Below are 24967 nucleotides of genomic sequence, written 5' to 3'. Positions count from 1 at the left end.
CCCGCTGGAAGAATTACTCTACTATTGATCTATTATGGTGTTCCTTAACATATGCTTATAGAATTGTGCCTTCAGATATTTTCATTAGTCTATATTTGTTTTAATGGTGTGTTTATTACAGATTTTTACATGTAGTTTTAGTTGTGTTTTATCTGTGGGCAGGTGCATTTTTGGAAAGAGAGATAAAGCATTCCACTGAGAACTAAAAATAAATAGCCAGGATTTAAACCAAACTGCTGATTTATAGGAGCAGGTTGTCCTGTTGCAGGCTCTGCTAGACAGCTGTGCAAGCTCTGTTGTGCTGACTATGAATCTTCTCCACTCTCTTAGGACTGTAAAGCAAAAAGATCACTAGGGAAGAAGGGCCCCCCCCCCCCAAGTTGTTTTTCTTTCTGTGCACAATGATCTGAAGAAAAAACTTCTTGTGATAAGACAACTTCAGAGACTGGTGATGTATGAAGGGAGAGATCATAGGGCTGTGACTGACTGTGACTCACCCCACCCAATTCCAGCTATTTAAATCGCATTGAGAGGTTCAGGGAGGCACCAGGACAGATCAGCAAGAGAGATACAGATCAGCAAAGACTAAAGATGTGGCAGCTCCTGCAGGTCTCCTGCCTGCTTGGTCTGACTCAGGCAGGTGAGTTTCCGGAGCCTGGACTCCTAGCTTTACATCTGTATGTCCACATTGTCTGCAATATTTGGACAGTGTTAGGCAGGGTTGGCTCAAGGATGGTGGCACCCTGAGCCAAATTATTTGGCAGCACACACACCCCCATTGCATCGCTTCCAGCACCCCTTCCTCCCCCTATGGGTTTGGCATCTCTCCCTCCCCCTCCCCGTGGGTCTGGCACTTCTCTCTCACTTTTCCTTGGTCCTGTATAATTTATGTTGATCACTGGCAGCAGCAACAGCAGTTTGATAGACTGCCTTCGGCCAGCCCCTGGGTCTTCCTTGTGCCACATCGTGCCTCCTCTGATTCAATTTCCTGTGGGCAGGATGCAGCAGAGGGAAGACTGAGGAACTGGCCAAAGATAGCCTGTCATTCTACTGCTGCCAGTGACCAACATAAACTTTACAGGACCATAAGGTAGTGAGAAGTGAAGGGGGACAGAGGAAGGGAAAGGAGGGGGACCCACAGGGAGGGGGGACAGAAGAAAGGAATAGGAGAGATGGAACCAGAAGGAGGAAGAAAAGGCTTAACCTGTAGACCAGGTGAGGTCAGAGTCTGGGTATTTTGGCACCCTTAATCGCTAGCACCTTGGGCCACAGCCTCACCTGATCCAATGCTTAAGCTGACCCTGGTGTTAGGTGTTGGGGCTGTAGAAGCTACCAGCTGCATTGTGTGCTAAATGGATGTTTTGGGCTGAAAGCAGAAATGCCATGGAATAGTTGTGTGCTGAGGGCAGAAATGTAAGCTGGACCTTATATTCTGTTTGTGCTATAAACTGAGCAAGGAGGTGTGTTGAAAGAGTAAAATTGGGTAAAAGATTTAAATGACATGTAGAAACTGATAACTTTTTCAGTAAGACTGGAAGAGGTGTTCCCCCCTCCCCAACACACACACACTCTTGCTGTTGCAGAGAGAATCTCTGTCTGCATGCCTTCCAATATTTATAAGTTGGACCCTTGTTGGCAGTTTCTTGCTCATATTTCCATCGTGATGCCAGAGGTGGTAACAGAGGTAGTAGAATAACCCTGTATGCTGTAGTACTTAAGGATCCTTAGCAAGATCTCACTCCCCTACCACTGGAGCCCCTGCTGTGTCCTTCAGTTTCCTCTGAGGGCAAGTCCTTCAAGATTGACCTCAGAAGAAGAATCAGATAATGGACAGTATGCAGATGTAGGAAGGTGTTATGGGTGCCACAGTGCCCTACTGATTGGAGAAATAGGGAAAGCAGGAGCGGTGTTAATGATGGGTAAGTACCTTTTCCTTGCAGTATATATTGGGATTTTGAGTCTTAGGGATTCAGTAATAGCTGTGTCGTGACTATGAAGAAGGCCGATATCCATAGTGGCCATGGTATCCTCCCTGTCCCGGGTGAAATTACCACATGGGGTGTCCCAAGATAGCCCTGGATGGGTTGCCAACATCTGGAACTGCTGGAGAGAAGGAAAGAAGAAGAGAAGGCTTAAAGGGGGTGGAAATGCATTATGTTTGTACTTTTTGACAAAATTCTCCATTATTGATCCATGATTTAAAAAAGGAACTGCAGGAGACAACTATCCAATTCAGAGCATAGATTTTCTATTTTATATAGCTCTTTATTTATACAATGGCCTCTTTGCCAATTGGTTCTCAGCTCTGCTTATAGGAAGAGAACGAAAATGTCCTAGATAAACAAGGGCAGACCCTCTTCTTAAGCAGGTCATTCGTTTCACAGGCAGCACTGTTGTACATACCCAGAATTACCCTGCACAACCCACCAAAATCTCCCTCAGCTGCAGAAATTCTATGCACACATCTCCATCTGCTATGTCGCAGATGAGATACAATTTAAGCAATGATGCAAACATTGAAGAGCTATTGCGTGCAGGGGCTGCTACTACTACTACTAATAACATTTGTATAGCGCTACCAGGCATACGCAGCGCTGAACATGAGACACACAGAGACAGTCCCTGCTCAAAGAGCTTACAATCTAGGTAAAAACAGACAGAAAAAGCACAGTGGCCCTGTGTCCCAGTTCAAGGAGGGATATTTTGGACCAGACCTTTTTTTTTAACTTGCATTCCAGTGCAATGTGGGATTTGAAGTTTGTGCCCTGGAACATTTGCACTGCAGGTGTCAGAATACATCAGGCTAGGGCAGTGGTCCTCTAACAATTGGGCTCATTTTCGAAAGAGAAGGGCACCCATCTTTCGACACAAATCGGGAAATGGGCGTCCTTCTCCCAGGGTCCCCCAAATCGGCATAATCGAAAGCCGATTTTGGGCACCCTCAACTGCTTTCCATCGCGGGGACGACCAAAGTTCCCGGGGGCGTGTCGGAAGCATAGCAAAGGTGGGACTGGGGCAAGCTTAACACAGGGTGTCTTCAGCCAATAATGGAAAAAAGAAGGGCGTCCCTGATTAACACTTGGCCAACTTTACTTGGTCCTTTTTTTAATGACCAAGCCACAAAAATGTGCCCTAAATGACCAGATGACCCCCGGAGGGAATCGGGGATGACCTCCCCCTACTCCCCCAGTGGTCACTAACCCCCTCCCACCCTAAAAAAAATAATATTTTTTCCAGCCTCTATGCTAACCTCAAATATCATACCTAGCTCCATGACAGCAGTATGCAGGTCCCTGGAGCAGTTTTAGGTGGGTACTGCAGTGCACTTCAGGCAGGCGGACCCAGGCCCATCTCCCCCACCTACCTGTTAAACTTGTGGTGGTAAATGTGAGCCCTCCAAAACCCACCACAAACCCACTGTACCCACATGTAGGTGCCCCCCTTCATCTCTAAGGGCTATGGTAGTGGTGTACAGTTGTGGGGAGTTTGGGGGGCTCAGCATACTGGGTACGGGAGCTATGCACCTGGGAGCAATTTGTGAAGTCCACTGCAGTGTCCCCTAGGGTGTGCGGTTGGTGTCCTGGCATGTCAGGGGAACCAGTGCACTACAAATGCTGGCTCCTCCCATGATCAAAGGGTTTGGATTTGATTGTTTCTGAGATGGGTGTCCTCGGTTTCCATTATCACCGAAAATCGGGGACGACCATCTCTAAGGTCGACCTAAATGTGGAGATTTGGGCGTCTCTGACCATATTATCAAAACGAAAGATGGCCGCCCATCTTGTTTCGATAATACAGATTTCCCCGCCCCTTTGTGGGGACGTCCTGCGAGGATGCCCTCAGGAAAACTTGGGCGCCCCCCCGTTCAATTATGCCCCCTAGAAATGGGGAGTGTGTCACAAAACATTTGGTATAGCAGTGACACAGGTGGGCACAGGCCCACTCAATCTGGTCCTCCAAAACAGTTCAGCAGTGGCCACCTCGCTCCCCTCCCTCATCCAGATCCGGCATTTCCCCCCACCTGCCCATGGCCTAGAACACCCCCCCCCCCCCCTCTGAACCTCGCCCTTCCCAGTGTATCTCGGTTCCTTTCTGGACAGCAGCAGCAATGCACATCAGCTGCCTGCACTGATCCTATAAGTTTTCTGCAGGCTTCCCTCTGCTGCATCCCTCCAGAGAAGAAAGGAAAGCCTGTAAGCCTTGCGCAGGCAACAGATGTGCATAGCTGCTGCTGTCCGTCCGTGAAAGAGCTAAAGTATACCGGGAAGGAAGGGGAGGGGGGCAATTGTTGGATTCAGTGGCAGAGGAGAGAGACAGATGCAGGGCAAAGGGGTTGGGAGAGGTGTAGTTTTGAAAGGCCCACCCAACTTAAATGGGACGTCCCAAAATGACTGGACTCTCCACCTTACAGGCACAGAAGGTCCTTAAGGAAAGCACAGGCTTGTACAGTGGCATAGCCAGACCTGAGATCCTGACGATCTTGAAATCTCCATAACTAGACCCTATTTTTGCTTCCCCACTATCCACAATGATATGTTGCCACCAGCTCTTAACTGACAACAGTTGCGAATACACTGGTAGTAGGTTCTGTTTGCTACACAGTTTCAGAGTAGCATAGTGGCAGGGTTTTGTGTTGCTTCCCAGTATCTGTCAGTGGAGAGATTTTGTGTTGCTGTTACTGAGATGATGACAGAATCTGAATATATAGATACTTGTTGTATATGATGGTCTGATATCTGGAACTGAAGAGCTGCATACAATTTTTGATATGGAATTGAATGGTAGAGCAAATTCACACTAAACTTACTGTCAAACAACTAAATATTTAGGAATATTTGTTGTGAATTTTAATAGTCTGTGTCACATACATGAACATTGTCTGTCAAGTGTGTTATAATAGAAGGAATGTTGAGAGCCAAGGGATTAGGGAGTTGTCAGAAATACAGGTCTGGCCTTGCATCCTGGTCACACTGTGTCTGTTACAAAGCAGCGACAAGGAGAAAAGTTCCAAATGTGGCCAGACTAGTGGCTCATTGAGCTCAGCACCATCGCTCCACCAGCATCCAGTCCAGGTCACTTGGAAATAGCCCACAGATCCCAAAGCGGGTGATCCCTTCCCTACCACTTCCCAGAGCTGCCTGGCCAGCGGCTGTTAATGGACCTGTTCTCCAGAAATCGGTCAGACCTTTTTTTTCAGATCCAACTGTACTATTTACCTTCACCACGTCCTCCAACAACAGATTCCACACCTAAATTGTGCATGAACTGCACAATTATCTTCTTAAAATTGCTTTACATCTGCAACCTATTAAGTTTGGTGGAGTGGCTGCTTGTCTTAGTGCTATTTATTTATTTTTATTTGTTACATTTGTATCCCACATTTTCCCACCTATTTGCAGGCTCAATATGGCTTACATAGTACCGTAGAGGCGTTCGCCATCTCCGGCAGAGAAACAAATACAAAGAGTTATTGTGGTTGAATAGGTTCATGTGTTATAGACACATTGGGGGATTGCAGAGAGGAAGAGTTATGCAATGTCTGTTTCCGGGTTTGGTTTGGTTGTGTTGCAAGGTTTAGGCATTTAGGCTGGGTCGAAGGGGTATGCCTTTTTGAACAGATTGGTTTTTAGTGATTTCCGGAAGTTTAGGTGGTCGTACATTGTTTTCACAGCTTTTGGTAGTGTGTTCCACAGTTGTGTGCTGATGTAGGAGAAGCTGGATGCATAAGTTAATTTGTATTTGAGTCCTTTGCAGCTTGGGTGGTGGAGATTTAGATATGTTCGTGCTGATTTTATTTTTCTTTTTTGTTACATTTGTACCCCGCGCTTTCCCACTCATGGCAGGCTCAATGATCTGAATGTATTTCTTGTTGGTAGGTCTATGAGGTCTGTCATGTAACCCGGGGCTTCTCCGTAGATAATTTTATGGACCAGGGTGCAGATTTTGAAAGCAATACGTTCTTTGATTGGTAGCCAGTGTAGTTTTTCTTGGATGGGTTTCGCGCTTTCGAATTGCGTTTTTCCAATTATAAGCCTGGCTGCTGTGTTTTGAGCATTTGAAGTTTCTTTATGAGTTGTTCTTTGCATCCCACATAAATTCCATTGCAGTAGTCTACATGGCTTAGTACCATTGATTGTATCAAGTTGCGAAATGTTTCCCTCGGGAAGAATGGTTTCACACGTTTGAGTTTCCACATTGAGTGGAACATTTTCTTTGTTGTAGAGTTAACTTGGCCCTCAAGTGTAAGGTTGCAGTCGATAGTAACACCGAGGATTTTCAGGCTGTCTGAGATAGGGAGGGTGTAGTCTAGGGTGTTTATGTTTGTGGGTTTGTTCGTATTGTGTTGGGATGAGAGGATTATTTTGAGTAATAAAGCTGGTTCCACCCTACTCCTGATATTATAAATCTGGTGCTCTGTCTGTGAAAGGAAAACAGCTGAAGAGTGAAGGAAGAAATGTAACATGTGACTCAGCATCCTGTAGTCTTTTGCTTGCTGTGTTGTATCATTTGTTGGGTGGGATATTGACTTTGTAAGACTGATGCACTAAAATGTATGTTGAATGAAAACTGCTTTAATGCCTGAATTAAAAGATCTCCTAACCTGGGGGATGCAGGCAGTCATGTCCTTGGGGTGGGAGGGGGGAGAGGCAACCCCCTATCCCAGGTGTGGTCATCATTGGTCCTCTAGGGCCACAACCCAATCATTTTTTTAGGATTTCCCCAATGAATATACATGAGATCAATTTACATACAGTGAAGGCTGTGTGTGTAAATAGATCTCATGCATATTCATTGTGGAAATTCTGACAACCTGACTGGGTTGTGGGCCCTTGGACCAAGGTTGACCACCCCTGTCCTATCCCAACCAGTAAGAAAACTTGTTTTATCCATGCATCTCCCGTGGGAGAGGGTGGGAGAGGGGGGAGAGATGGGAATACATGCCAAAAAAATATTTACAAAGCAGGTTTTCTTTGCATTCCTCCTCTTTAGCTGTCTTCTACAACTGTTTAGTCTTTTATGGTAGAGCTAACCTCCACAATCTGTCCTTTGCCTCAAGAACACCAACTCTTCTAAGGGAACATGCTTCCAAGTAACAGAGAGGCACCACCTCACCTGTAGACCTCCAAGAAATATGCACATCGCTCATAGATTGCTACCCTTTCTGTAGTGTTCAGTATTTAATTAAAAAAGCGTTTATAAAGGGCCAATTAAAATATTAAGCTATCACTTTTCCCTCTTTGTGCATCCCTCCCCAGAAAGTCCTCTGATTCACTGGGAGCAACAGTTGCAATTAAAGAGTCATTTGTGGACTTGGCTCACGGGATGGGATGGGATTGGCTCATGCTGGATTTTAGGTCACAGATGCTGGCACATGCACTGCAGAAATCCTGTCTCGACTGTTCCCAGGGATCCAGGCAGCAAGAACCTTTCACTGTCCTGTGGTACACACAGGGCTTCTATTCTTAGGTGTTTAGAAAATGTAAATTTAGGTGCCTGTTTTCAGCTGATTGTGTTTTGTGAGGGTACCAGAAACTGGTGTTTTCATGGCACAGATACTACTTAGCCTACACTTGGGGGGGGGAGGGGGTTGTACTTTTTGTGGATACACAAATTGGGCCATGGCCACAGAAAGATGGATAACTACTAGGGGAAGTGGTGTTTGTTGCAAAAAAAAAAAAAACAACAACTATTTTAACTGGTGGTGGTGGTGGTGGGGGGGGGTTATCAGTATTTATCGATTCAAATCTAATAATATATTCCACACTAGAGGGACGGGGTACGTACTACTGTGTACCGTGTCCATTATGGGACTGCCTCAACGTACATAGATCATACGGCTGCCTCTTAACCCCTGCTCACAGGAACTGGGAGGGAAAAGGGGGAAGATCCTGTTTATTTTGAAAATTATGTACCTTTATCTTTCAAATCCTAAATGGCACAGCTCCAGACTATATGGTACCATTAATAAACTTACCTCAAAGAAACACTAAATATGAGGCAAGAAACTGTCTCAGACTACACCTCCCAATTTGCAAAAAAAGTGATCTACAAAACTGTCCACTCTGCAGACTTCACTTACCTAAGAACCAAATAGTAGAACTCCTTAGCACCAAAAATAAGAAATATACATGAATATGCTAGATTCTGCAAAAATCCTGAAATCGTTCCTATTCAAACAAACCCTTGGATGCTGGGCTTGATGGACCCTTGGTCTTTTCCCAGTATGGCAGTACTTATGTTCCTATCTCTCAACACTCTTCTGAGGCAGGAGGGATTGTAAGGAGGTCATTGTTGGCTGAACAGAGGAAGCACAAGTGAGTGTAGGGGATGAGGAGCTGAGGGGGAGGCGTGATTTGTAAACCAGAAGTTTGTATTTTGACTTGAGATATGACGGGGAGCCAGTGTTCAGATTGAAGGAGGGGAATGACATGGTCGAACCTGTGTACATTTTGGAGAAGTTTAACTGCGGTTGATTGTACCTGAAGGAATAAAGGAGGATCCCAGCATAAAATGAGATAAAGTAATCAATGAGTGAAATGAGGAGGGCCACAGTAAGGATGGGACAGAAGAGAGCATGGATTTGGTGGAGTGCAAAAAAGATGAACGGAGAACAGAATCTGTTTGAGGTTTGAATCAAAGATAACACTGAGGATTCGAATTGAGGCTTTATAGGGTAGTATGAGTGGCCAGTAGAGGGGCAACAACGAAAGGTTTGGATCAGATGTTATCTGTGGAGTTCAAGGTAACACTTCCTGAAAAGGTACTAGATAACTTTTGGCAGGCTCGTTGATTAGACTAAGTCAAACATAGGTGATGGGAAGGAAGCCATTTTTAAACCATCCACATTAAGACAAGGTACCTCCAGGTCTTGCCTGACTTTCCAAAGCACAAGCAAGTGCTTAACTGAACTTCAAAATTCTTTATAGCTACAGAATGCACACAGTCACTTCAACTGGTTTTTCCTGGAGCTACTTGTTCTGTGAAAAGTAAGGTGGGTAGAATTGAAAATGCAATCCATTAGCTAGGCTCCGTCCCTGGACCCCCAGCTCTAACTGTATAGAGCCACAGAAGTCTCCCCAGATTTTCAGTGGTACTATCTGGTTATGTGCCACTGAAAATCTGAGGAACAGCTAGTTAATGTTATGTAACCAGGCAACAGCCTCTCCTTCCCAATTATTTCCTGCTGAATATCGGCTCCAAAGTTAACTTAAAAAAAATGCAAACAACAGTACTAAAATTTAGATACAAATTACTCTACAGTCATCACTCTCTCTGCCTAGCTTCAAGGATGGTGTTGAGCTGATAAAACTGGTGGCATCAAATTTATCAGCCAGACCCTATCTCTTCAACAATGCCTACAAAGAGAATCCATAGCTTATTATAACACCTTACCACTTCACCCTACTCTGACAGTCACCTCTACAGTCATCACTCTCTCTGCCTAGCTTCAAGGATGGTGTTGAGCTGATAAAACTGGTGGCATCAAATTTATCAGCCAGACCCTATCTCTTCAACAATGCCTACAAAGAGAATCCATAGCTTATTATAACACCTTACCACTTCACCCTACTCTGACAGTCACCTTTCTCTAACTTTATTCTGCTCTTTTCTTCTCGTCCATGATCTTATTGTAACACCAATTGTACCTGTCTCCTGGAATGGCAATGCCATAACAGGTTTTTGTAAGCCACATTGAGCCTGCAAATACTGTAGGTGGGAAAATGTGGGATACAAATTCAATAAATAAATAAATAAACATTTCCCCCAAAAACTGTGCCAGAGTGGGAGGCGGGGCTGGTGGTTGGGAGGCGGGGATAGTGCTGGGCAGACTTATATGGTCTGTGCCCTGAAGAGCACAGGTACAAATCAAAGTCAGGTATACACAAAAAGTAGCACATATGAGTTATCTTGTTGGGCAGACTGGATGGACCGTGCAGGTCTTTTTCTGCCGTCATCTACTATGTTACTATGTTACATATGAATGTCTCATAGGTTCTTAACAGAAGTACCATTCTGTTGCAATCCTTTCCTGTCTTCATGTACCACTCTGCCTTTCACCATTCTGCACCCTGCTCTGTCTGAATTTCTCCATGATATCACTTAGTATCAACTGAGCTAGAAAAAAAACTTTGTAGTGTGGTTTTCATACTTCTGGATGTTTTTGAACTCATAAGGGCTGCATACTTGTAAACAAAGATCACTTTGAGATTCAGGTGTTGGTTTACTAATTTGAAATTAAGTAAAAAGCAATATATCAAATCAGTTAATCAAATAAATCAAATGTCAGCAGGGAGAGGTTACAGCAGTGATAACTATTCACTCGTTGTGTTTGCTCTGAAAAATGCATCTCACTTTAGAATTTATAAGTTTGTTTTAGTCAAGCTAGGATCAAACCTAAAATGGAGCTCATCCAGCCCTGGCCACATACATGACTGAGCCATTCAGTGACCTGAGCACCCATGTGGTGGGAGAAGGGGGGGTGTGTGTCCAGGCTACAAAAGTTGTGGATCTTGTGCCAGTAACCGCCACCCCCCTCAATGTGCCACGCTAGAAACGGTACAGTGTTTTGCCAGAGCATTTATTTAAGGCTAGTAATAGAAATGGATTTGAAGAAGGTCCAGCGAGAATTATTACCTAGGCAGACTCGGGAATTGGAACAGAGAATGAATGGGACTGGGATCATTGACAGTGTCTAACCTGGGTCACTTGGAAGTACTTCAAACAGGATGTCGGGTTTAATGGATCATTGGTCCCATCCTGTGTGGCTCCTCTTATGAACTTTAGCCCACTATGAGAGCCAGATGGATACGTTTCTTTTGGAACTTCAAACCTCTTGGTTTTTTTTCCCATCTTTTCAGGAAAGGTGTTCCAGAGGAATGAGGATGAGAATGGACACTGGAGAGAAATTGCACCAGAACTGCCAGGTGTCTACCAGCAAGAAGGTACCTGCTAAACAGGGAGTTGGTCATTTCACAGAGTGGCTGGGTAGGACATCTTTGCCAAGTATGAGCTGCTCAAGGCAGCTCCAGGCTTCAGTGTGCAAGTCAGTCTGAATCTGTTTTCATAGTAACATAGTAGATGACAGCAGATAAAGACCTGTATGGTCCATCCAGTCTGTCTGAGAAAATTAACTCATTACATAAGGTATGATGTGATACTCCATATGTATACCTGATCTTGATTTGTCCATGCCATTTTGAGGACACAGACCATAGAAGTCCACCCAGTACTGGTTTTGCTTCCCAATTACGAGTGTTGCCACCTTGTCTCTGCTAAGCTTCCTTGGATCGATTCCTTCTAAACAAGATGCCTTTGTATTTGTCCAGTGCATCTTTGAATTCTGTTGTGGTTTTCATTTCCACCATTTCCCACATGAGGGCATTCCAGGTATCCACCACCCTCTTGGTGAAAAAATACTTCCTGACATTATTCCTGAGTCGGTCCCTCTTCAACCTCAAGTCATGTACTCTAGTTCTATCACCATGCCATTTTTGAAAAAGGTTTGTTTGTGGACTAATACCTTTCAAATACCTTTCAAATATCACCCCTGGTTCTCCTTTCCTCCAGGGTATACATGTTCAGGTCAGCAAACCTCTTCTCATATATCTTGCTACACAAACATCATATCATTTTTGTAGCTTTTCTTTGAACCGCTTCCAGTCTTTTTACATCCTTAGTAAGATACAACCTCCAAAACTGAACACAATACTCCAAGTGGGGCCTCACTAACCAGGGGCATAGCCAGACACCCAATTTTGGTTTGGCCTGGGCCTAAGATGGGTGGGCAGAAGAACCCCACCCTGTCCCACAGGTGATTTGGTTTCTCCTCTCACCTGCATGCCATATGGTCTCTCAAACATCCCTCCTCTCCCGCATACCTTTTAAATAGCAGATTTTCACTGGCAGCGAGCAGCAACTAATAAACACTGCTTTTGTTGGCCCCACAGCCTTCCCACTGATGCAACTTCCTGTTTCCGCATAGGCAGGAATATGTCAGAGAGAAGTAGTATGTATCAGTTGCTGCAGGCGAAGATCTGCTATTTATAAGGTATACAGGAGTGACAGTTGTTGGGAGTTTTCAGGTGGTGGGGCTTAGGAATCCCTGCCAACCACATCACAGGTGTGCTGCTACTGGGTGGGCCTGAGCCCAAAGTGGATGGTACCCTTGACTACGCCACTGTCACCAACGATTTGTACAGGGGCATCAACACCTCCTTTCTTCTATTGGTTAGACCCCTCTCTATGCAGCCTAGCCTCCTTCTGGCCATGGCCACCGACCGTCTTGTTGCATTGTTTCATCACCTTGAGATCCTCGGACACCATCACCCCAAGGTCTCCCTCTCCTAAGCTGAGCTTACCTATCTCTCCCCTCCTATCTGGTACATCTTTTTTTGATTTCTGCACCCCAAGTGCATCACTCTGCACTTCTTGGCATTAAATTTGAACTTATTATTACACTCTGGGGAATCAAATAAAAGTTCCAGTTTCTCAATTAGTAAATGCTCAAAATAGTATAGAAACCTAATTCATTTCTCAAAAGTATATATATGTGATAGCTTGTTTTTGATAAATCGCAAACTTCTCTGCTGTGTTGTAACATGGAAGATTTTTTATATATCAGTCAAAGATCACTACAATATGCTATGATTTTAAAAGCTTATAAAATCTCTAAAGTTTTCACTTATCTTGTTCTTTAGTAGTGCTGATTGGTGGGTTATGGCTCAAGTTGTCAACTCTTTTTTTTCTTTTTGCTTATTCCATGCTCCCCAGTCCTATCAGCACTACTAAAGAACATGTGGGACAGCACGCTCCTAGTCCTATCTGTGAATAATGTAGTGCTACACACTGTGTTCTCTGTCTTAGTTCTCTCAGTCCCATTCCCTACATGCATACATGTTTCGCTCTGAGTATCTTCAGGGGAACGATTATATTTTTTGGCGATACTGTGATGTAGACTGAATTACAGCCTGCTCCAGTTCGGCAGAACGCCGGCACATGGGCAGTTGTTGGTGACAGTGGCATAGCCAAGGGTGCCACCCACTTTGGGCTCCATGTGACAACACAGCGAAGAGGTTTGCGATTTATCAAAAACAAGCGGTAGGGAGGTAGGGACGCATAGTGCAATGATGGTGGGCGTAGGTGCTATTTAATGAGTTATGCATTAGCTCAATGTTATGCACCCGGAACTGAGCACTATCACATAGTATAGAAACCTAATTAATTTCTCAAAAGTATGTAAATGAATATTTATATATATATATTTTGAGTATTAAATTTTAACTGCCAGACTCTTGACCATTCTTCCAATGTTTGGAAATTCTTTCTCATTGTTTCTACTCGCTCTGGGGTATCCACTCTATTGGCTATCTTTGTGTCATCCGCAAAAAGGCAAACTGTTCCCTCTAACCCTTCAGCAATGTCTCTCACAAATATATTAAACAGAATTGGTCCCAGCACCGACCCCTGAGGCACTCCACTACTCACCTTCCTTTCCTCCAAGCTGATTCCATTGCCCACCACCCTCTGTCAATCAACCAGTTTCCAATCCAGTTCACCACTTTGGGTCCTAAGTTCAGCCCTCTCAACTTATTCATGACTCTTCTTTGAGATACCGATTAAAAGGCTTTGGTGAAATCCAAGTAACTTCAATCTAGTACATTTCCTTTATCCAGTTCTTTGATCACCCAGTCAGATTTGTTTGGGAGGATTTTCCTTTGGTAAAGCCATGTTGCCTCGGATCCTGTAGCCCACTAGCTATCCTTTCCTTCAGCAGTGACTTCATTATTTTTCCTACCACCGACATGAGGCTTACCGGCCTGTAGTTTCCCATTTCTTCCCTGACCCCGCTTTTGTGAAGAGAGACCACATCAGCTCATCTTGAGTCCTGAGGAACTTCTCCCATCTCTAAAGATTCAGATACTGCTATGTGTCTCATCCGGCCCCACAGCTTTGCCCACTTCCAGATTTTCAAGTTTTCAAGATTTTCTTCAAAGGAAGAAATGAGATGGGATTGCCAATAAGCACCAGGGCATCAGTTCAACCTGGTTTACTGCACTGGCACCCCCAGACACACAATTCAATTTCAGTGTTTGGCCTGGAGCTTGTTGTTGGCTTCAGTGGGAGTAGATGACCTTCTCGCATATATCCATGTCCTCCTCATGGCAGTGTATGCACCATGACCATGGACCTGCACATTTTAAATGGGGGTGGTGGTCCTGAAGATGAGAGGGCAGAATGTAAATGTGCATCATAAACCCAGGCATTGTGTATATTTTAAATGTTTTGTTTCTTGTTTCTGCAGCTGATGCGCCCTTCGTTCTTCAAGAGGAATCAGTGCTCATGCCCAGAGGCAGAAGATTCGAGTCCAGGTGTTGGGGTATGCATTGTGGTGTCGGTGCTCCCCTGGATGACACCCTGATTAATTTCCCTCCTGGCCGACCCACAGAAAACAACATAGACAACATTTGTGAGCGAAGCAGGGTGAAATCTAACTACGGGCCGCACAACCTGCCTCAGAGGGGATTTGGCCATCTCAGTCGCCAGGGGGATGCTATAAACCAGCTGGAAAAGGGCTTCACTGCCTGCTGCCTCCAGAGCCAGAGACTGAGCTGTGCTCAGGACCTGGTGAGTGTTCTACCTGCTGCATCACACTTGTCACTATCTGACAAGCTAGGCGAAACTTCAGCCATCCCCCCCCCCCCCCCCAAAAAAGGGATGGTTCAAGGCCCTTCTTCCTCCTGTTCAACATCTCCCCTTCCTTTCCTTATCCTGCATTTCCCATTTCCTCACCCCTTCTAACCAAGATGTTCAGCAGCTTTCCTTCCCTACCCTCTTTGGGGCAGCACCAGTGTGGCAGAGTGCAGAGAAGACTCATTGCATCGTGTGGGGCCTTGTTCAGAGCGGGTGGAACCCAAATGCTCAAGGCCCTGCACTGGGCATAATGAGTTTCCATAGACACTGGCTGCCACACTGGTGCCACCCTAGTAGCACACATGGCAGATCTGGGATAGCGTGTGCCACTGAGAAATGTGTTTCATGTTCTCTCCTCTTCCAGTCTAGCTCTCTTCCCCACCAGATCTCAACCTGCCCTTCCTGTCCAGATGCAGACATCCATTCAGTCCCTCTGCCCTGTCTCTGATACAGAATCTGTCTCCAGTCTCTGCCTGTCTTACTCTCCCTTTAGCTTTCTCAAATCCTATTGCTCTCACTCCCTCTGTGTCTCAGTATGTAAATTCACAAATAGTTTTTAATCTTTTTCTGGTTATGATGTCCTATGGCTGGGTATGTTTGTGGCCTGAGCTCTCTTGCTTTTATTGTTTCAGTGGAAAGATGTCCTGTATAATTTCTGTCGGGAGGAATTTTCCATTAAGACCCTTCCGTACGATTGCTGTGAAGAGAGTGATTCTACCACATACTCCTGCTTTGAGAGGCAGGCACCATATCCCAACTATGATTCACCTGTTCCCCCTGCTTTCTCTGATGAGGACAATGTCAATTTTTCATTCTTGCGTCATGCCAAGAACCCAGCTCCCTGCCCTACCGATGGTACCTCAGGCACCTCTGAGTGCCATAGCAAGAACTCTAATGAGGCATTGGAAAAGAAGATGAAGGAACTCTTCCCGCCTGGAGAACCGAACGCTGACTCCATTGAGAACATCTGCAGACTGAGGAAGTTCCGGTCCAATTACCTAAAGAATGTGGTTCCTCGGAGTTACTTTGGCCAACAGCAACGCCAGGCCAAGGCCATCAACCAGTTGGAAGCCCAGTTTAAAAAATGCTGCAAGAATGAGGATGTTTCCTGCGCCCATGATGCAGTGAGTGTAGGAAAGAGTGCGAGGTTGGGAGAGGGAGAATGCACAGGGTGCAACAAGTGGATGGGGAAAGAGAGGGGTCATGGTGTTGGGAGTAAGGGAGAGAGCATGGGGTACAGTGACAGTGAGTGCCAAGAGCAGGAGAACGGGTGGGATTGTACAAGCTGATCACACATGGTGATCTCTGGGTTGGTCACAAGTGTAGAATTCTCTGGTTCAGTTCTTGCTCATTCTCTCTCTCCTCTCATTTTTCTTTGCAGTGGGAGAAGGTTCTCGAAGAGTTCTGTGATGATGAGGTCTCAGTGAAGACGAGACACCATGAGTGTTGCAAGGAGCAAAGCAGCACTGCCATGTACAGCTGCTTCTCCAGCAAAGCTCCCCACCCCAACTATGACTGGGAGATCCAGACACTCAGCCTGAGTGAGCTGCATCAGCCAGTCCTGCAGCTGCTGTGTGGAGAAATGAAGCTCCTCAGCAAACAGTGCGTACCCTTGTTTTGACTGTGTTGACAAGAGATTTCTGACAACTCATCCCAGTTCCCCCACCAGAAAAATAAACATTCAGTAGAATCAGATAGTTTGAAGTTCTTGAAAAGGTACACAGATAAGCACCTCTGTCATCAGCTGTAGAAACTGGACCTTCTGCAGGCTCTCATGATGTGTATTTATTTATTAGGATTTATTTACCACCTTTTTGAAGGAATTCACTCAAGGCAGTGGACAGTAAGAATAACTCAAACATAAGCAATAGACAATTACAGCAGTAAAAATATTCAAATAACAAAACAAAGTATGGCATAGTTACTACTTACAATGTCAACACAATAATCTTGGGTTAAGCGGAGCCTTTCAGGGAGTGCATTCCACAGTGTGGGGGGCTACTCTGGAGAAGGCTCGCTTTGGGGTATCATATCGTGTAATGTCTTTTGTAGAGGGTGTGGTTAGGGATACCCCTTGGGAGGACCTTAGACAGTACAAAACAAATGAGACCATAATAGACGACATTGAAGAACATTCATGTAACAGATATTTTATTTGTTTTTGCTGACAGTGTGAGTATCATGAAACACCTAAAAACTGCACGTTAGAACATTCAAATAACACAGATATGATGCTGACGCTGGTCCTATAATACAAAGAAACATCTTTAAAGATAGCCAAGGGGCCAGTGCCGTTGAGATATATAGTTGGGGACAACATGGGTACAGGGCCGCCATGAGCCAGAGCCGGGCCCGGGACAAGGCCGCCCCCGGCCCCCCCACCCACCCACCCCACCTGAGGTCGCCATCGGGCCCCCCCCACCCGAGGTCACTGGGCCCCTCCCCTCCACCCGCTACCGGGCCCTGAGCTAACCTTAAATGCCTCCTTCTTTTCCTTTCACCACCTTCGCGGCAAGCAGCAGCAGGGCAGACCTCTCCTTCCTTCCGTGCTCCGCCCTCGCGGACGTTACGTCAGGTGAGGGCGGGACACGGAAGGAAGGAGTGGCCTGCCCTGCTGCTGCTTGCCGCGAAGGTGTTGAAAGGAAAGGAAGGAGGCGTTTAAGGTTAGTTAGTTCGGGAACGACGGCGGGTGGGCCTGACTGCGGTGGCGCCGGGCCCCCTCTGGAGGCCCGGGGACATTTGTCCCCCCTGTCCCCCCCTCTTGGTGGCCCTGCATGGGTAGTACAAAGTCAATTGGGATAAATAGATGGGAGGCGAAACTGAAAGCAAATTCTTTATACAGTTGTGTCCCACGTGAGTTTCAACCCAATATCCATGTGTTTAATTCACAGCTTTGATTTTAGATGGTTCTTCAGTATTTAACATAAAACCTGGCATGTAGCCTGCCCGAGGCTAGGAGCTCAGAAGCTCCTGGAGATATGAACCCCGAGAAATGGAGCTTTTCTCAAGATGGAGGTTCAGACACCTCCAGGGCCCCCCTCCCCTTCCAAGGAGTTAAATGTCTTTTTCCCGTGCTCTAGCACAAATTTCCAAAAAGAAGTGACACTGACAGGTTTAGAATGTAGGGTGAATAGTGGATTGAAGCAGGGATCTGTACTGGGACGGGTGCTATTTAACATATTTAAATCAGAACGACAAGTGAGGTGATGAAATTTTCAGATGGTACGAAACTATTCAGTTGTTAAAAAGCATGCTGATTGTGAAAAATTACTGGAAGACTGGGCATCCAAATGGCTGATGAAATTTAATGTGGACAAATGCAAGGTGATGCACATTGGAAAGAACAATCCGAATCAGAGTTATCTGATGCTAGGGTCCGCCTTGGGGGTCAGTACTCAAGCAAAAGTGTGCAGCTGCAGCCAAAAAACAAACAAACAGGATACTAGGAATTATTAGGAGAGCAGTGGTTCCCAAACTTTTTGGTTCATGGCACCCCTCGTGTCCAAGCAATTTTTCGCAGCTCCTCCCCCCCCCCCCCCCAGCAACACAGGACTCCATCTTTTTCTCTGCACAAATATAACAGTGCTAGGGTGTCCCTATAACCAGCCCCTCCAAATGACACACTGATTACGATGTATAACAAATTACTACTTTATGTATGAAAAGTTATTCTGTTATTATACTTCCTCAGTGTTCATCCGTACGCTGCACAAGCCAGCATGTTTGAAAATATAAGTAAGATTAAATAAAAAATGATACCAACAATAAAGAATGACAATGTGGATGCAGCAGCTCATAGGTTTGCTTGCTAGGTTTTGAATGGGAAGGGGAAACAGAGACTGACCTATTGGCTTCAACTTTTTTTTACTTCATCCAGTCTCCTGTTTTCTTCCAACCTTCTTGGCAGCAAAAGCGAGTCCCGAAGGCCGTCTGCTCTTTGTCCCCAGTGGCCACGAGAAAAAAAAAAAAAGCAAGCACGGGGCCGCAGCAACCTTCAGGCATGTGCTGTCGTCTCTGCTGATCCTCTACTCCCGCTGACGTCAACTTCCAGTTCCGGGGACAGAGGACCAGCAGCACTGACAGCACATGCTTGAAGGATGCAGCAGCCCTACACATCCTTTTCTTTTGTTGTTTTTCCACCACTGCTGTCTGCAGTAGCGGTTCAGGTGGTGGCGGGAGGGTGGTCGGGATTTGCTGCGGAACCCCAGAGAGTTCGGTGCGGCGCACAGTTTGGGAACCGCTGTATGAGAGGAATGCAAAATAAGAACAAACATATTATAATGCCTCTGTATCACTCCATGGAGTGACCTCACCTTGAGTATTGCGTACAATTCTGGTCACCGTATCCCAAAAAGAGATAGCAGAATTAGAAAAGGTTCAAAGAAGAACGACCAAAATGACAAAGGGGATGGAACTCATCTCGTATGAGGAAAGGCTAAAGAGGTTAGGGCTCTTCATCTTGAAAAAGAGACAGCTGAGGGGGAGATGATTGAGGTCTATTTATTTATTTATTTGTAACATTTATACCCCGCACTTTCCCACTCAATAGCAGGTTCAATGTGGCTTACATAAAAATCATGTTAACAAAGTGATACAAAATGGATGCAGCTATGATATTGTAGGTAAAGAAGTACTCGTTTATGTGTGTATAGGTAAGGTGGGCAAGGAGGAGGATGGAAGAGTTAGGGGAATGGTAGGAGGGAGTGTATAGGGATTAACATGTAGTTTAGTGTGGGAAAATATTAGGGAGGGATAGGAAGGGGGATGTATTAGATAATGTAGGGAGGGGTAGGAAGAAGGAATATAATAAAGGAAAAAAATGGGGAGGATATTCCAGATTCAGTTTTATAGTCTGGTCCGGTATTAAATAAGGTCTTGTAAATTTAAGTTAGGTTATTTGTGTAGGCTTGCTTGAAGAGGTAAGTTTTTAGTAGTTTTCGGAAAGGTAGAAGAACATTGACTAATTGAATGGATCTTGGTAATGCATTCCAGAGTTCACTGCCTATGACGGAAAAGTTGGATGCATAATATGTCTTGTACTTAAGTCCTTTGCAATTAGGAAGATGCAAATTGAGATACGTTCGAGAAGATTTTGATCTGTTTCAGGCTGGGAGGTCAATCAGATTATACATGTAACCCGGGGCTTCCCCGTAGATAATCTTGTGAATTAGCGTATAAACCTTGATGGATATACGTTCATTAATAGGAAGCCAATGGAGTTTTTCACGGAGAGGAGTTGCGCTCTCAAATCGTGACTTACCAAAAATAAGTCTGGCAGCCGTATTTTGGCAGGTCTGAATTTTTTTCAGGATTTGAACCTTGGATCCAATGAAAATGCTGTTACAATAGTCAACATGGGTAAGCAAAGTGGATTGAACCAAATTGCGGAAGGTATTTAAGGGAAGGTAAGAATCCTGAGTGGTGTAGAATGGCCAGAGGTGAATCGATTTTTCACTCTTTCAAAAAGTACAAAGACCAGGGGACACCGAATGAAAATGAATGGAAACACTTTTAAAACAAATAGGAGGAAATATTTTTTCACTCATTGCCGGAGGATGTGGTAACTGTGGTTGGCTTATCTGGGTTTTAAAAAGGTTCGGACAAGTTCCTGGAGGAAATGTCCATAGTCTGTTATTGAGATGGATATAAGGGGAAGCCACTGCTTGACCTAGGATTGTTAGAATGGAATGGTGATCCTAATTGGGTTTCTGGCAGGTACTTGTGACCTGGTTGGCCACTGCTGGAAGCAGGATACTGGGCTAGATGGACTATTGGTTTGACCAAGTATGGCTATTCTTATGGTCTTAGAATTTCCTTCCCAGCAGTGGCATAGCTACTGGTGGGCCTGGGTGGGCTCAGACCCACCCAGTGGCGGCACCACACTGCTCTCTCCCCTCTTTCCTCTGCGGCATCCCGGCATCTGCCCTTCTGTCTCTAAGCCTTGTCCCTCTCTGGTGTACCTTACAGGCGTCCCCAGTGCCTGCAATGATTCATTTTTGCGCTGACCCCACAAGCTTCCATCTGCCACATCTCGCACTCACTGATGTCATTGCCTGTTTCCTGTCTGAAGCGGGAGGGGGGGATTGACACCAAAGAGGAGGTGGAGTCTTCTAAGCAGAGCAGCCAGACAAGTGAAAGAACCATCAGCATGTGATTACCAATGACGTTTCTCTCATTATGTATGTGCGATTCTATATAAAAGTTTTACATCTCAAGTACTTTGTATATTTACAAGATTGCACTGGGAGGGTTGATCGTCATTGCTGAGTTCAATTATCAAAAGCTCAAGGTGGGGAGCACTTAGATGTCTGAACACTTAATGGGGAGAGGGCACCAGTGAGGTAGCCATGGCATGGTCTGGGTGGGCAGAGGCCCACCCAGTGGCAGTACACATAGGTCAGTGTGGTTGGTAGGGATCCCAAAGCTCCGCCAGCTGAAGAGTCCTCTCTGGAACGCCACCCCCCCCCCCCACACACACATAAACTATTTCAAACCCAGGGCAATTGGGGGTGTGCACTGCTTATTTCTGGGATAAGCAGCATAAAATGTATTGAACTTTTTCAGGATCTTGCCAGGTATTTGTGACCTGGATTGGGCACTGTTGGAAAGAGGATGCTGGGCTTGATGGACCTTTGGTCCGTCCCAGTGTGCTAATACTTATGTAGTTAAGCATGCATGGGCACCATCAGTTCCCCCTCCCCATTAGGTATTCAGACACCTAAGTGCCCCCCACCCTGAGCTTTTGATAATTAAACTCAGCAATGATAACCACCCCTCCCAGAGCAACACAAACTCACACACTTTGCTTAGCAGCTGGGATTTTGGAAACTCAGGAGACTAAAGATGTGACAGCCTGTTTTAACTCTTCGCTCATTTCTTAGGAAGCAGATCTCTTTACTGGTGAAGGAAATCACAGAGAACTGCTGCTGGATCTCCTCCGAAGACAGAGTGGGCTGTGCAGAGCAGAAAGTGAGTGATGTTGCTGCCACTTTTAATTTTCTGATGAGTCAAAAACCAGTGTAAAAAAATCAAATAATTTCACATCCCTAAAGGAGGGGTGGCTTGGACTAGATAGGAATAAATCTCTACTGAAGATATCTCTATCTATCTATCTATCTAAACCAATCACCTACTTTTCAAATCCCAACCCCCTCCTAGCTATGAAAGTGGGGCCACTGCTGGTGCTAGAAAGGGTCAGGTGTTGTAGGGCAGTGTCTTCCCCAGTTGATGTGGTCCAGTGACAACATCCTTGTGACTAAGTGAAATCACAGGGTTGTTTTCAGCCGATCAGATGAAAGGGTTCAGTGGTGGTTTGCTATTTTGAAATTCTCATCACAAATCTATTGTTGTGTGTTTTGACATTTATGCAGAGGGAAGAGTCCATTGAAACCTTGTGCACCTCTAAGAGAAGTTCCTGGAAGGACAACCTGAAGTGTTGTGAGCAGGAAGATCGTGTCTCCTGCTTCAGCAGGAACTACCTGGATAAGGTCTCCATAGCTGCTGCCAACACAGAGGTGGAGAACAACAAGCAAGAACCCCCAATGGGGGTGTAGGGGGGTCCTCCATGAACAGCGCTTCACCAGCAGAGTTGTTTAAGCTTTTTGTGTATGGGAGGCTGAGGACTAAGTGTGCAAGGTGCCTTTCAGAGAGGAACAACTTGGTTTACACTTCTCTTTGGCTGGCAAAAAAAAGTGACCATCACAGTAATGGGGGGCACATTACCTAATGCAACCCCAAATCCCCTATGCTTAGGGAACCTGTTTTGGTATCACCAGAGGTAGCTAACTGTCCCTCGCTGTCTCCTAGTGAATGAGGCCACTGAGATCCTTTCCTCAGCCCCTTTCTGCTGTGTCCTGCTATCTGCATCTAGCCAGCCCAAATCTTAGGGCTCACTCAGATGGCTTTTGTCTTGGTTCTGCCCTTCACAGCATGCAGAGCCTCAGAAAATAAACTACATCTCCCTACATGCACTGGGGTAAAGCCAGACTGGTCTCACCTGTCCCAGATGCCAGAGAGCTCCTTCTGGAGAGAGGATACACACAGCTTGAGATCAAGGGAAATATTCTGGGTGCAAAATGTCAGATGGAATTCTTCTTTTGTAGAAAAATCTGGCTGATGGGATTGTTCCCCCGAAGCTAGTGTGTCAGGCTGCCAGCATTGCCCTAGCATTGTTATTGATTTTTCTATAATTATAAGCTGTTATCCACTTCTCCGTTTTGATGCATTATTGTCTGCTGCATTTTGGGGAGAGAGGGTGTAACTACCTTTGGATTTTAGCTTCCCATCAATTCCCAACTCCTCCCTGGTTTTTAACCAATCACCTACTTTTCAAATCCCAACCCCCTCCTAGCTATGAAAGTGGGGCCACTGCTGACGCTAGAAAGGGTCAGGTGTTGTAGGGCAGTGTTTTTCAAGTCCGGTCTGGAGAACCTCTTGCCAGTCAGGTTTTCAGGATATCCACAATGAATATGCATGAAAGATAAATACCTGAACGGTCCTGCCCAACAGTCACACTTGTTATCAATTCATGATTAAATCAACAATTAATGTGATATTATATAATTCATCACGAGTCTTTCTTTGGCGTTTCTAGGACATAGACCGTAGAAGTCCACTTGGCTCTATCCTTATGTTCCACCTATTAGAGTTGCTGGCAAAGTTTCACTCCAGCCTATCCAATCCGTCTTGTCATTTGCGGGACCCAGACCATAAAAGTCTGCCCATCACTGTCCTCGGTTCCAGCTACTGAAGTTGCCATTTCAGCCCTTTCCAGCCTATCCTAAACTGAATTGTCATATACAGATACAGACCTACAAATTCTGCCTGTCACCGGCCTTAGTTCTTCACAGCCGGAGTAGCCATCCAATTGTCACTGACACATCCACCCCCTGCAACCATTTAAGGTTTTCTTTTTCTTATTTATTTTTGTTTTCTACCATCTATTTTCTAATAGGATTCCTCAGTGTTCATCCCACACCTTTTTGAATTCCGACACTGTTTTTGTCTCTACCATCTTCCTTGGGAGGGCATTCCAGGCATCGACCACCCTCTCCGTGAATAAGAATTTCAAACATTACTCTTAAGTCTACCACCCCGCAACCTCAGCTCATTTCCTTTAGTTTTACCATTTCCCCTTCTCTGGAAGAGATTTGTTTCTATATTAATACCTTTGAAGTATTTAAACGTCTGTATCATATCTCCCCTGTCCCTTCTTTCCTCTAGGCTATACAGATTCAGATATTCCAGTCTCTTCTCATATGGTGCAGGCCCCATATCATTTTTGTCATCTTCCTCTGGACTACTTCTAGTCTTTTTACATCCTTAGCAAGATACGGCCTTCAAAACTGAACACAGTACTCCAGGTGGGGGGCCGCACCAATGACTTGAGGATGAGCCTCAGCTGCACTTCTGTGATTTCTCCGAGACATCCCTCCCTCTCCCTCTTTTCCATTAGCCTCCAAGCCAGGAGCTGGGGTGTGTCCTATGGTGAGCTGGAGCAGGCTTTCAGGGCTGCAGGGTTGTATTTTTTTTCCAGTGGGTGAAAATGTAAATCACCGAACCTTGGCTCAGAGATGCCCCCTAACCTGCCCACCTCTAGCGAGAGTTGCGTAGCTCCAGTCCTTTTAGATCTTTTTACCACCACCACAAATTATTATGTACCAGCCACCCACAATTTGGAGTGATAAAATACCAAGGCCACGTATGAGAAAAGCAATTTTATTACTTACCAAATACAGATACAATTAATAGTTTCTCATGGGAAAGCAGCTCTGAAACTAGTCTGCACCCTTTTTCTTTGGAACCTGTTTGCTTCTCTTAATTTCATTGCACTTTTCAGACCTTGCTGTACGATTTTACTGTGATAAAGAGGAGTTCAATAAAACTTCATAAGGAAACTAACTGTGACTGATTCATATGTGGGATGTTTTCTTTAAATCTCAATGTGCAGGATACAAAATGTTTGTAAAATGAATTGTTTAATCATGGTGTCTCTGTCCTCCCATGTTGCATCACATACATTGCAGTGAGCTCTTTACACTTCCAGCTCAATCAGAAGAAAGACTCGGGTCTGGCGCAATGAGCCTTCATTTGCAACGGTCTGAGGATTCTTCCTCTATCACACTTACTTTAGTGCAGTCACTCCAGTGTCGGGCTTTGCACTAGGGCTTCACATGGAGCTGTGCAATCACAGGTCTAAATCTGAGCACTCGGTGCGTGGTGCCATTATAGAATGCCTAGGCTTTGCCCCCACCCCAGGGGCTATGAGTACGGACTC

At 45.3% G+C, this 24967-nt stretch overlaps 1 protein-coding gene across 2 annotated transcripts; it reads left to right on the top strand.

Moving 5' to 3' along the window:
• Positions 1-558: 558 nt before the first annotated feature.
• LOC115458089 (extracellular matrix protein 1-like) lies at positions 559-23178 on the top strand. Of its 2 annotated transcripts, XM_030187908.1 has the most exons (7): positions 559-640; positions 10860-10943; positions 14303-14625; positions 15324-15815; positions 16073-16293; positions 21573-21660; positions 22062-23178. In XM_030187908.1, the coding sequence occupies exons 1-7, from the start codon at positions 592-594 to the stop codon at positions 22242-22244; spliced, it is 1440 nt and encodes a 479-aa protein (XP_030043768.1). In that variant the 5' UTR covers positions 559-591; the 3' UTR covers positions 22245-23178. The 2 variants fall into 2 exon arrangements, with proteins under 2 accessions (XP_030043768.1, XP_030043769.1); XM_030187909.1 differs by lacking the exon at positions 10860-10943 and having other exon boundaries at positions 562-640; positions 22062-23177.
• Positions 23179-24967: the final 1789 nt, after the last annotated feature.

Source organism: Microcaecilia unicolor, chromosome 14, assembly GCF_901765095.1.
Source record: "Microcaecilia unicolor chromosome 14, aMicUni1.1, whole genome shotgun sequence".
In the NCBI taxonomy this organism is placed as follows: Eukaryota; Metazoa; Chordata; class Amphibia; order Gymnophiona; family Siphonopidae; genus Microcaecilia; species Microcaecilia unicolor.
This window is presented reverse-complemented; position numbering and strand designations above follow the sequence as displayed.

Bases quoted from the DNA above. Each gene is read 5' to 3' on its own strand.
- LOC115458089 (XM_030187908.1), top strand. From the start codon at position 592: ATGTGGCAGCTCCTGCAGGTCTCCTGCCTGCTTGGTCTGACTCAGGCA. The intron at 16,294-21,572 runs GTGCGTACCCTT...CTCATTTCTTAG, and splicing joins ATGAAGCTCCTCAGCAAACA to GAAGCAGATCTCTTTACTGG. The intron at 21,661-22,061 runs GTGAGTGATGTT...ACATTTATGCAG, and splicing joins TGGGCTGTGCAGAGCAGAAA to AGGGAAGAGTCCATTGAAAC.